This window comes from Aplysia californica, unplaced genomic scaffold (assembly GCF_000002075.1).
Source record: "Aplysia californica isolate F4 #8 unplaced genomic scaffold, AplCal3.0 scaffold00705, whole genome shotgun sequence".
NCBI lineage: Eukaryota > Metazoa > Mollusca > Gastropoda > Aplysiida > Aplysiidae > Aplysia > Aplysia californica.
Window position 1 is genome coordinate 321,706 of NW_004797975.1, and position 11,637 is coordinate 333,342.

General features: G+C 38.0%; 1 protein-coding gene across 1 annotated transcript in view; it reads left to right on the top strand.

The window, feature by feature from the left end:
• Positions 1-49: 49 nt before the first annotated feature.
• Positions 50-11,637, top strand: part of LOC101845036 (macoilin-1) — a 40,776-nt gene continuing 29,188 nt past the window's right edge. Inside the window, exons 1-2 of the mRNA XM_005108642.2 lie at positions 50-230; positions 7,500-7,641. Of these exons, the coding sequence (XP_005108699.1) occupies positions 148-230; positions 7,500-7,641 (225 nt within the window). The 5' untranslated portion in view covers positions 50-147. The remainder of the gene's footprint in view (positions 231-7,499; positions 7,642-11,637) is intronic.

An 11,637-nucleotide genomic window follows, 5' to 3' on the forward strand; every position in this document is an offset into this window, starting at 1 on the left:
GTGCAAGGACATGGAGTTATAGATGTACTTCCAGGATTGTCATAATAAATTAGGGAAGAGGAAAGCAGTGGTGATACAAAAAGTGAAAAGATCAGATTTGTCGGGATTGATCAGAAGCAAAATTAATGATTGCTGGCTGGTAAGACTATGAAGAGACCGCGAAATGTTGACTGCGGAAAGATTCGGCGTCCGCTGAAGCGAAGTAAAATAACGGATGGTATCTATGGAAGGTAAGGCTGATGACAACACTCTTAGAACTCAAATAAATGAAAAGCAGACTTGTGCTAACAAATGCACACGAAGTACAGGAGCTTTTAGTTGAAGTTGGATAGTGGGTTTATCCCTAAATATGTTATAAATTAAGTGTCAGCCTGTATAAGTCGTTGTATTCTGTAGCAACGTTTTACCTGTGGTTTTTTTTTTTCATTTGTCATCATGAGAGCCATGATTGCCTTGATTACAGCAAGACAAAGTAAAGGCTGGCTCACATTCAGTAGTTTGACTAGCAGTTTAGCCTCAAAAGTAGCCTACCCTACTGCTAGAATCTAGATCTAGATCTAGATCTAGTCAAGATCTATCTAGACTACTACCAAGTTACTAGATTCTAGATCTACCAGTTCGGAGACTGGCCTGTTGCCTAACTAACTAGATCTAGAATCTAGAATCAGTAGTGATTTTCAAAGGAAATTAGGGCGAGAGCCTTGCGTTATAAAGTTTAAAAGACACTAGACAGAGCATGAAAAGTATTTGTTGTTTGTGTGATGCTGCTTTACTTGTAGATTCTACTCAAACTTGCTCGCTGTAGTGTAGTGGGCACCCTCATCACCCTGCCTGTGCCTGTCACTGTTGTTATCGTAGAGAAGGCTGAGAATCTTACGTCTGATCTGATTAGTTTTTTGGATTCTATAGTAGTGACATTCGAACGCTCAGGAAAATAAACCTCACCTCTATTTCTCAGAACGGTTTCCGTTCTTGAGATTTTTTGGTGAGGCCTATTTGCGAGACTCAGGCGTCATCTTTCATTTTGCCATTTTGCGAGAACTGGGAGGAAGCTTTTATTGCATCGAATTCAATTTCTAGAGCTAGAGATTTTTTAAAATGTCTGAATACTTCAGATACTTCAATTGTGATTGGGGCAACGTTCCTAGACTATACTTCATTTGAAAATGCCTTCAAAAGTTACTGCGAGAAAACAACACTGCTCGACTTTGGCAGTAACCTATTTTGCATTTAGTTACCCCTAAAGCAAAAAAACTAAAATTCTTTCTTGTAAACAAAAAACAAATCCCCCCACCTTCACGCCTTATGCTCACACACAAACACACGCGTGCGCAGGCCTCTCCATTCGCAAATAACCAACTAATCTGGAGAACGAAAACCGTTAGGAGAAATAGAGTCAAGTTTATTTTCCCGAGCATTCGGAGATATAGAGCCGGCCTTTTATATATATATATATAATATATATTCTTAGGTTTCCAGTATTAACAGAAATATATAAAGAATTCTTTGTCTTCTTAGCTTTTCCAGTCGTTGGACGTTGTATCTGGGACTTTTCTGCAATATATTACAGTCGAACCTGTGTAAGAAGGAATCACAAAGGAGCCAGAAAAAAATTCCGTCTTAGAGAGGGGATTTAGGGGGGAGATGGAGGGGGGTTCTCAACTGCTCAACTGCTATCATCTCTGATCATAATGGCATGGGCAATCTTACTTATCCATTGACGCCAGTGCTTGCATTTTATAGGACCACTGTTTGACATACTAAAAACAAACATTTGAACATCTCCTTTGCTTCCACCCTTAGCCCCACCCATCGGTGTAACAAGCACAGTCAACCAATTATACAAATTTCCTTCACTGCCATGTAAAATAATTCAAGGAACTCTTTTCCTGGCTAGCTGTATGATCAGGGAGGCAGGCATCGGTCAAACTAATTTCACACCTCTGGCTTCTGGCTACCCAGGAAAGTTTCCGAGGTGGCTCACTACTCTAGCACTTTCACTGGCACTCGTGAGATTTCACACCCTCACTACCTGACCATCTGCATCATTCAGAGCTCACATAAAATCATAGATGGGGTGGTAACATCTACCCCCATATTGCACCCATGATCCCCCCTTCCTCGCCCAATGGCATGGCGTTTGGTTTAGACCCAGCCAGCGGAACCAAACTTGCGAGTTAATCAGGGTTGAGCGGGCAAAGCATTTTCCGTCATAGACAGGTAAAAACCATCGGAAGAGAGGGGATTTTTCTTTCCGTCTCCACATTGGACAGGTTTCTGTCTTATACAGGTAATTAAAGAGGAATATATCAAGGGGGGAGCGGGAAGATTCCGTTAAGACAGGTTTCCAAGTTTCCGTTAAAGCGGGTTTGACTGTATTAAACAGTCTGCCTGCCTGAGTTGTTTTAGTTCCATCAAGAATTGGCCAAGCCAGGTTTTTATGTTCCTGTTTCTTTCTTCTGTTTGGTCAACCTCTTCCTCTCTGGCTTTGCTTCCATGTGAGTGTCTTGAGTGTATGCCCCAAAAAGTTCAGTTCGTTTCATTTGTATTCAGATGAGTGTTGGCATTTCTATGCCTTCTATGCTTAGTACTTCATTAATTATTTTCTGTCTGTACTCTAATATTCGAAGAGTTCTTCTCTTACGCTTTATATAGAAAGTGGTGGTCCATGCTTTAAATCGTATGGTGAGGAATATGGTACTTAGGCCTACTTCTCAGAATCCTTATGTCTGTTAGAGCTGCTCTCACTCCTTGCATTGTTCTGTCCAGAGAAATCTTTTAATATTGAGACTGCTATTCTCAGTTTGATCTGTTCTGTGACCTATATGACGAAGGGCGTTCGTTAATTTTTCTTATCAAGTGGCAAAGGAGGCAAGATGATACTGTGACAAGTCAAGTGGCGTTCTTAGTGCTATGCCTTGCGGAGCACGAAGACCATGTTCGTCATATTTTTTATTCAGTTCTGCGTACTGCTTCTAAGACATTGCAGATTCAAATTCAGTGATAAACTTTCCGTACAAAGTCTAGACCTGCATGTTTGCTGACAATCGTTTGAAATCCGACGATGGCAACCGGACCCGCGACCTAGCCAATGCTATCGCTAGGCCCACCTGTATTAATGTGCGAAGTGCGAGGCCTGGCCTATTTCCATCGCCCCCTTTTTCTCCGGTTGGCTTTGTCTGCATTTTCGTTTTCGCGCCGACGTTTCCGACATAATTGTCGGAACCTGGGTAGAAATACAACTACGAAAAAGGACGACGACCTAAATTATCTGCTTTCAGTTTTGTGCTGGAGCAGCCATTTTGAATTTCGTCTGGTGATTGATCGATTGTTCGGATGTGGATTCATTCAAGGCCTATACTCACTTTCTACTAGATCTAGATCTCTCTCTATATATAGATCATTATAGACCTCGATGGAGGATTCATATACAAATTCTATTGTGTCAAACCATGTTTTAGGTTGTGCTGTTATATTAATGTTGGTAAAAGAGCATTTCATCAGGTACGTAAATAATTGCTAATAATTATTAATCTAGTATTAGTATTTATATTAGACTCAGCCGAGTCCCTATGTTCAGATTGGGATTCGGATTTCTCGTTCAAGGCCTCCTTGTTCTACTAGATCTTGATCTAGATTCTATTTCTAGATGTAGATTTATAGATTACTATATGGAGGATTCATCTTCCAATTCTAATTGTGTTATTGTATCAACCCTATTACATGATAGCAATGTAGGCCATGCTCCTTGTTAGTTTTGGGGTGTAGGTTTTTTTTCATTTTGGACTTGTACTGGCATTTTTACATGAGGGCCGTTGCAGGTTCTTTTTTGGGGTAGGGATATGGTAGGTCTCTTTGTTTGTTGGGGTGGTCGCTCGTTACACGGAAGTCCTTCCTTTTATGACACAGCTCTTTGGGGGGGAACATTTTCAGACAATCTGGTTGAGCCTCACATGCAGGTCTAAAAGTCTTTTCTTTGTCCTTTTAGAAATAGTTTGGGATTCAAAATGACGCATGAGAAAGCACAAAATGATGGTGTGTCTTAAGTTGTTTCGTCCTAATGTTGGTTCAATGATGTTCAGAAGTTCTGCTAATCTGCTACCTTTTTCTCTTTCTTTCTTCCCCATCAATTTTACAGCTCCTTCTTTGTAGTCGTCATGTCCTTGATTTTGGTCTTTACATTTTTAGATTATGTGTAATCCTTTTTCGTCACTTTGGTGGGGGAGATTCTCTGATCCTCTTGTTGATGTGGCAAAGACTAAAGAGTACAGTGTCATCTTCACATCTTAAGTCTCTTAACCGCATTCCTTGTATTGATGGTTCGTCATATATTATTATATTTCATCCCTTTTACTTTCTTCTTGAGTCTTGTCTACTATCTATCTGCATTCTCAGTCATTCTGTCGGAGTATGTTGAAGAGATGTGATGGTTGCATGCATCCTTGTCACAAGCCTTTGTTACAGGATAAGCATTAGGACATTAGAGGATTGGCTGATAGCCTTACTCTATATTACTCACTACTTCTGCAACTACTATCAGTTTACAGAGTTGCTGCTCTGTGCTGGGTCTTTGACTGCTGCTGCTGCTGCACCTTCTATGATTGTGCAACTTAAAGTAATGTCTGTTCAGTTATTGAAGCAAGAAGCCTTTCCAACCATTTTTTGTGGATTCTTTTGTCCTGATAAGACTTTTCTCCTAGTATTTTGTTTTTGGGGGAGGGGGGAGTTTTAGGTTTGATTTTGTTTGAAGGTATAGCACTGGATATTGAAAACCAAGCGCCTTGTCCCAAGTCAATCCCTTGTCTGAACTTTGCTGTGCAGGAGTTTCGCCCAGTGTATCTTCTAGAGGTCTTGATAGTGTGTCTTTATAAATGTGAGGCAGCGTGGTGGAATCAGGCATGGGCATGTAGAGTTATTGGTGTCATCTTATAGCTTTTTCATTTGTCTTTATTTGAATGAAAACAAACATCCATTACGTTGAATACAAGTCGAGATATTTGCGAATGAAGGAGGTGGGTCACCTGTTTTCAGAAGTAAAATTAGTGAGAAAATGGGCGCCAAAGATTAGTTATTTCCTTAGCTCAAGGGTCCGTACTAACTGAAAATTAGAATTTTTTATGCCTTTTATCAACGTTTTTAAGAAAAGTCCACACAGAAATGAGTTCTTTAATGGGCATGAAAGGTGTAGAGCCAAAAACAAAAATTTGATAACAATTCACAATCCTGCGGAAAATTGCAAGTTTCTTCACCTTGATTGTTTTGACGAGAGCCTGATTCTACCATGCTGTCTCACAAATGTTTTTTTGTCGTTGTTAAAACGGTAAAAAAGGTTTTTATAGGCCTTTATTCCAAAATGAAGGGAAAAAATTAACATTAGTCGTACTTTTCAGTTCATCAGTATGTTATCATGTGAGTTGAGATTGATTCTTTCTAAACAGTGTCATCTTTTAGCGCACAAAAATTATCACCCTGTTTTTCAGTTTGTTTCAGCGTATGTATCGGAAGTAGTTTCAGTCTGTGCTTTATGGTAAAAAAAAAAGGGGGCAAAAACATGTATCATGCCTTCAGTTTCAGTTGCTAACAGAAAATATTGGTGGGAATTTGAATAGAAGCAATGATAGTAAATAACAAGATGGGCCACTCAGCCAAAAAAGTGTCCGCAGGAAGTATGCTCTTTGCTTCAGATGGCGCTGCAGTCTGTTTTGAAGCTCTCTTTCGTTTTTCCAGAAGAAGAATAGGAATAGCACCTCCTTGCGTGCGCAGATCGACTGCTGTTCATTAGCAGTTCGGTTTCGTTCAGTACGGAGTTTTAGTTTTTTAAAATTTTAATGACCTCTTGCCTTTCATTCTAAAGTCAAATTAAACTAAGAAAACAATCACCCTTTCCTCCGGAAGAGGTTTTTTGTCAGCGTAACCATTTAAAAAAAGCGTTCTTCCGAAATCATTCAAAAACTTGCTAGTTTCACTTTGATTTTTAAAAACTCAAGTAGGATAACTCTGTTTGCTAAAGATGCGCTTTTGCGAAGAGGGCGCCACCGAATTTTGCGGACACTTTTTTAATTGGCTCAAAGAGAGAAGTGACCCATCTTGTCTTGTACTATCTTTGATAGAAGTTCTTTGGTTTTATAGATGATAGGAGAAGAAATAGAAAATGTTAAATTTTATCTGGGTTCAGGGTCTCTACCAAACTGTTTGAAAACGCCTTGATTCATCTCAAAATACTGCAAATCAAGCATTGAAACTTCACGCCTCATGTTTGCATTTGATTCTTTTAATGATTTAGTTCAATGTCATAATAAAAACAGTTGTCTTTTTCTTTTATTAAACCGATAGAAGCAAAAAACTAGGTTTTAAAAATGTCCATTTCCATTATGATTTTGATTCCAAAGTCTTGTGATTTTCTGATTGCAGTTGCTGAAAGAATCTGACCACTTTATAAAACTTAAACGATGTGACATCTTGATTTTGATTCAATAAAAGTAGAATGGGGAAGAAAGATGGGCTTGAGAGGTGAGGTCTGGAGTAACACTTTGCTGTCACATCTGGCCGATCGGCGATGTTTTCCACCCAGTTTCTTTGGATTTTCCCCCGAAATGCCTTTGCCTTTAATGGCAAGGGTTTTTACTATAAATAAGCCTTGTGATGGCAAAGTGTTAAAGGGGACTTGGATGTAAAATTGCCGAGTTTTTTGTATAAAATCGACAGTCCTAGTGTTCATTAGTATTGTGTACGGTGGACATGTATAAATTTTTCCAAGGAATTGAACTATATGTATAGTTGCTGTGGGTATTGACACGGTGTGAAATCAGTCAAATCATTGGAAAGAAAATGTTGATGCTGCTGGAGAAAAATTATCCTGTAGGTTTTAGTTATTTATCCAGATTCATAGAGCTCCGGCAAAAAACTTACAGGTAGCAAAGTTCTAAAAAATTTGAGTCTTCATCCAATTTTGTATAGTATTCTTAGTGTTTTTTGTTAGTTTTAGTAGAAGTTTTACGGCGCTCGCAACTGCATAAGGTCATGAGCGCCAGTTCTTAGTGTTTAGTGGTTAACAGACCAATTGAGCTCTTATAAACATAACTGTTATAATTCACTTCTCTTTTACAGTTCTATATTTTTAAAACAAAAAACTGAACTTGAATGTTAGGTAAATTCAGTTTGCTAAGATAATTGTATAATGTCTTGAGTATAAATTGCCTTTTGTGGTGGAATAGTGGAGTAATTGAAGTTGAAGAAAAGGGATTGAATTTCATGTTAGATCATGAGTACTAGACTTCTAGAACATCTTCTTTCCTATCTAACACCTATCGTCCTTATCTCCCCTTCTTCTTTTTAATGTTTGTCACTCTCTTGTAACACCTCTAATCTTCTGGCGCTCATACGACCATATATTATGCAGTTGCGAGTGCCGTAAAACCTCTACTAAAACTAAGCTAAAATTCTCTGACCCGATATGATTTTTTCATGTTTTAAAACATTTTTTATTTATCCCTTCACAGCACATTTCTGTACCTGAGGTTTTTGCTTGTGTGGGCCCTTGTTCTAATGGCGGATTTCATCCTCGAGTTCCGGTTTGAATACCTCTGGCCTTTCTGGCTGTTGCTGAGGAGTGTTTATGATTCTTTCAAGTATCAAGGACTGGTGAGTAATGTATAACAGGGATGTAAATCTTCCGGCTTTTTCCAGGTTTTCCAACCGACTTACTAAATAGAGATTATTTGTTGTATTAGAGGGAAAGAAACAAATATAATTTAGTCTCACTGTATTCTTATTTCAGTCAGTGCGCGCGCGCAGTATATTTTCCGGCTTTTTTTTCAAAACCTGTTTACATCCCTGGTACAATGTTTTTCTGAGTAAAAATTGAGCATTCCTTGAGCGGTGTAAATGGTTTTTTTAAAAGTCAGTCATGATGACTTCATATAATTTGGAGAAGGATTTGGGTGATTGTTTGTTTTATACTTTCTGGTTTGTTTTTTCCCTCCACTGCAGTAAACCGATATTGTTTATAGGTGGGAGTCATCGTACTCGGCCTATTAAAGATTTTCAGCCCCCTATAGTCTATGCTCCACCTGGGATTGTTGACTGTCTGCCACCTTGGATAAAGACTTTTTGGTTCTTGTCTGCAACTGCTTTCCTCTCATCTTTATTTTGAGTGTGAGCTCATTGGTGTGGAGGGGGCCATTTTATGTTTTTTAAATTTACTTCCTCTATATAAGAGATAGCAATAGTTTCTCGTGTGGAGTCTGACATTTTTACTTTTCCTAAAATGTTTAAAAGAATACGACCCAGTGATTTTTATTGAAGTTTTAAAAAAAAGCAATATTTAGCAGTCTTTCCAGAGGAACTAATCATTGATATGCCAGACACCAGCTGACAGTCATTGTCATTCAAAGTCAAGAGGTTTCAGTTCCATTGTTTTAGTTTTAGTGTATGTTTTGTAGTGAGTGGAGGGTTTGGTTGGGGTATCATAATTTTTGGGTTTGGAAGAGCTTTAAAGAAACTGGAAAATATTTGCCGTTTAAAGTAAATTTAAACATTTCCACGGTGTAGTCAGCATAAATACCAACAAGAGAGTGTGGTTCAAAAGAGTCAATGTCCAAAAGTACAGCAGTACTTGATCAAAAAAAGACCTGATGAATAGAGAAACGGATAATGAATTATATAAATAATGGACACTGATCCCCATTTAGTAGAACAAAATTTAAGTATCACTCTATGAAAACTGGCTGACGTAAAGTCAGTGATCTATATGGTGCTTTCAGGCAACGAGGGTTTTCTATTTCCCTTTTGTGGTTGTTCCCTCTGTCCAGTTTTTACCTCCTTTTGTTTGAGCAGAGTTGAGAGGAGCACTTATACGTGTTGGAGGGGACTTTTGTGAGTGGCAAACTCACGCAGGCAGTTCCAGGCATCAGCAAAATGGTTTAAATATTGTGTTCTCTGCTCGCAGTTGTATAAAACTCAGCTGGCTCGTCATTGTGTGCAGACATTAATTTGTAAAAATATAGTTCTAGTGATTAATGATTAAAATGTTGCTGTCTCTCATCCTCTATGTGTTGTCATACAGCAGTTGGTGACCTTATTTCAGTGTAAATGTTATTGCCCAGACAGTGATAGTTAATGATGTGGAACTGGGATTAAAATTGTAGCCATGTTAATTTGACTAATTTGAGTATTTTAACTTGCAAACGATAGCTACGAACAGGGGATTGTTTCATGCTGTTGGGGAAGGTCTGAATGCCATAGTTGGCTAATGATAATGAGCTTGGTCGTCCCCTTTGGTATTTAATTACATTCGTTTCGTCTTTTTGTTGCTGTCTGTTTTTGTGAGTGACAGCGTTAAAAAAATTCTGTCTAATTTATTTTCTGCCGTGTTTCTGTTTGTGTATTTGTCGGAGTATTCTGCATTTTTGTCTATTGGTAGTGGAGCCAAAATTCTCCCAGTATTGTCTTATTTACTCTTTTTGTTATTCATTCGCATTTTGTATAGCATACTTTTAGTTTTTCTTTTCTCAGTTTTAGCAGAGGACCATTGTCATTCGTACATTTGCCTCTTTCTTCCACCTCTTTGGTACACCTCTGAAGTTACTTTTAACCTTTATCTCTCATTGTTCTCCAGGATGAATTTGGTTTTCCTCTATTTCTGTCGCTGTTTGCGTGTTCAGTTCTAAACATTTTCGCAAGTGTTTTGTTTGTCATTCTGAATACCTGTCTTACCTATATTTCATTCTTTTTTATAACCTTAATGATTTATTGTTTTCGATCCTTTCTTTGAAGGAAGGTGCTACAAAAACTGGGCTCTTTTTAATTTTCCATGTGCAACATTTGTTGTTATAACTGTCTTTAGTGTAATTGAGGGTAATAAATAGTATATAGGGATTTGAATGGAAAGAACCATCATTCTTGGGCAACTGAGAGAAATATTATGTGAAGATTGCTTTTCTTCACAGTATTTTGATGGATTGCGTAAACTCTCATTTTGTAAGTTTTTAGTACTAAAAGTACTAAGGCCTCCAAGTTTTTTGGACTAATATGATGTCTTTACAACCATAATGCAACATTATGTGAACATCATGTCATGTAAGCATAGCTCTAGTCTTTTTAGGCTTTTTTTGGTATATTTTTTATACCCCCTTAAAATTTTCGTTTTAAAAAAAAATACAGCACACAAAATAAATGCTAAAACAAAACTAATTAAAATATGCAGTTTTCTTGTTGACCAAAGTTTTGTATCGTAGTAGTTGATGATCTTACCAAATAGCATAAAATTTGTTTGAAAAACGAAAAACCCGTAAGGATTTTTTCAGTGCCTAAATTTTGAGGTAACAGTTGCATACTATTTAATTATATAATCTCAGTTGTCAATGATTGTTTATTTTACGACATTCAAGTATCTAACCGTTTCCTATGAACATACTGAACACAGTGATTACACAAGACATTCTGTATATGGAGAATCTAAAGAGATGGAAATTTGAGTGGCACCTTCCCTTTTAAAATGGATTTTGTTTACTCTCAAGATCTTCCTTGCATGTTGTTAAAAGAATGTAATTTTTTTTTCTTGTTGTTTTTTTTAAAAGGATATTTGCCCTGTTTAGTTGTGTATTGTGTACTTCGACCCATACCGGTATTGCCTTTACAATTGGAAAATGGGTGGTTGGCAGAGGTGCTTATGTGTGGTTTGTTCCGTCTTTCCTATCAAATTATATCTATCGTCCTTATATCTCCTTCTTTTATTTGTATGTTACATGTACTGTCTAGTAACACCTCTAATCTGTGGCACATATTACATGTATATGACCTAATTGTGTTGCAAGTGCTGTAAAACTCTTACTAAAACCTGGGAGGAAAAAGTTGTGGTGTATCATGCTTTACCTCGTCCTTATTCAGAGGTTGATGGGAGCCACTTTTAGGTCTTGCTTCCTTACAGAAATATTTTTGTTGTTGTTTCTACCGTGTGCTTTGCATTGCGACGTGGCCGTTATTGTGTTACTGTACCTCTATGGGTGGTTGGTTGGTGGGTGCTTTTTTGTGGTTTTGCTCCTTCTTTCCCATCAAATGCCTGTTGTCCTGATATCTCCTCCTTTATTTCTATCTATGTTATTCCGTCCTCACCCTCTTTGTTACTCTCTTGTAACACCTCAAATCTTTAGCCCTTACACTTATATGATCATATTGTGTTGCAAGTGCCATAAAACTCTAACTAAAGCTTAAAAAACCCCCAAAACAACTGTACTTTTTTTTTCACTCAAATAGCATACAAGTCCTTATTTTACATTTTAGAAGACGCGTCTGGTAGCCGCCGCCTCCCCCCCCCCCCCCTCTTTCCCTCTCTCTCTCTCTCTCTCTCTCTCTCTCTCTCTCTCTCTCTCTCTCTCTCTCTCTCTCTTTCCCTATTCCATCGGGTGGTTGTTAATGGAGAATGGCATAGTCTACCTCGTTTTTCTTGAAAAAAAAAGTTATCTGGCCAATATGTACACATGGAAATCGGCTCGTTGTCATGATGATTTGCCTTTGTCTGCTCTTGTACTCTTATCTCGCTGGCTTCTTTTTGTAGTCATGGTAGTTTTTGTTATCAATTCAAACACGAACTGGTGTGTGTGTGTTTGTGTGTGTGTGTGTTTGTGTGTGTGTGTGTGT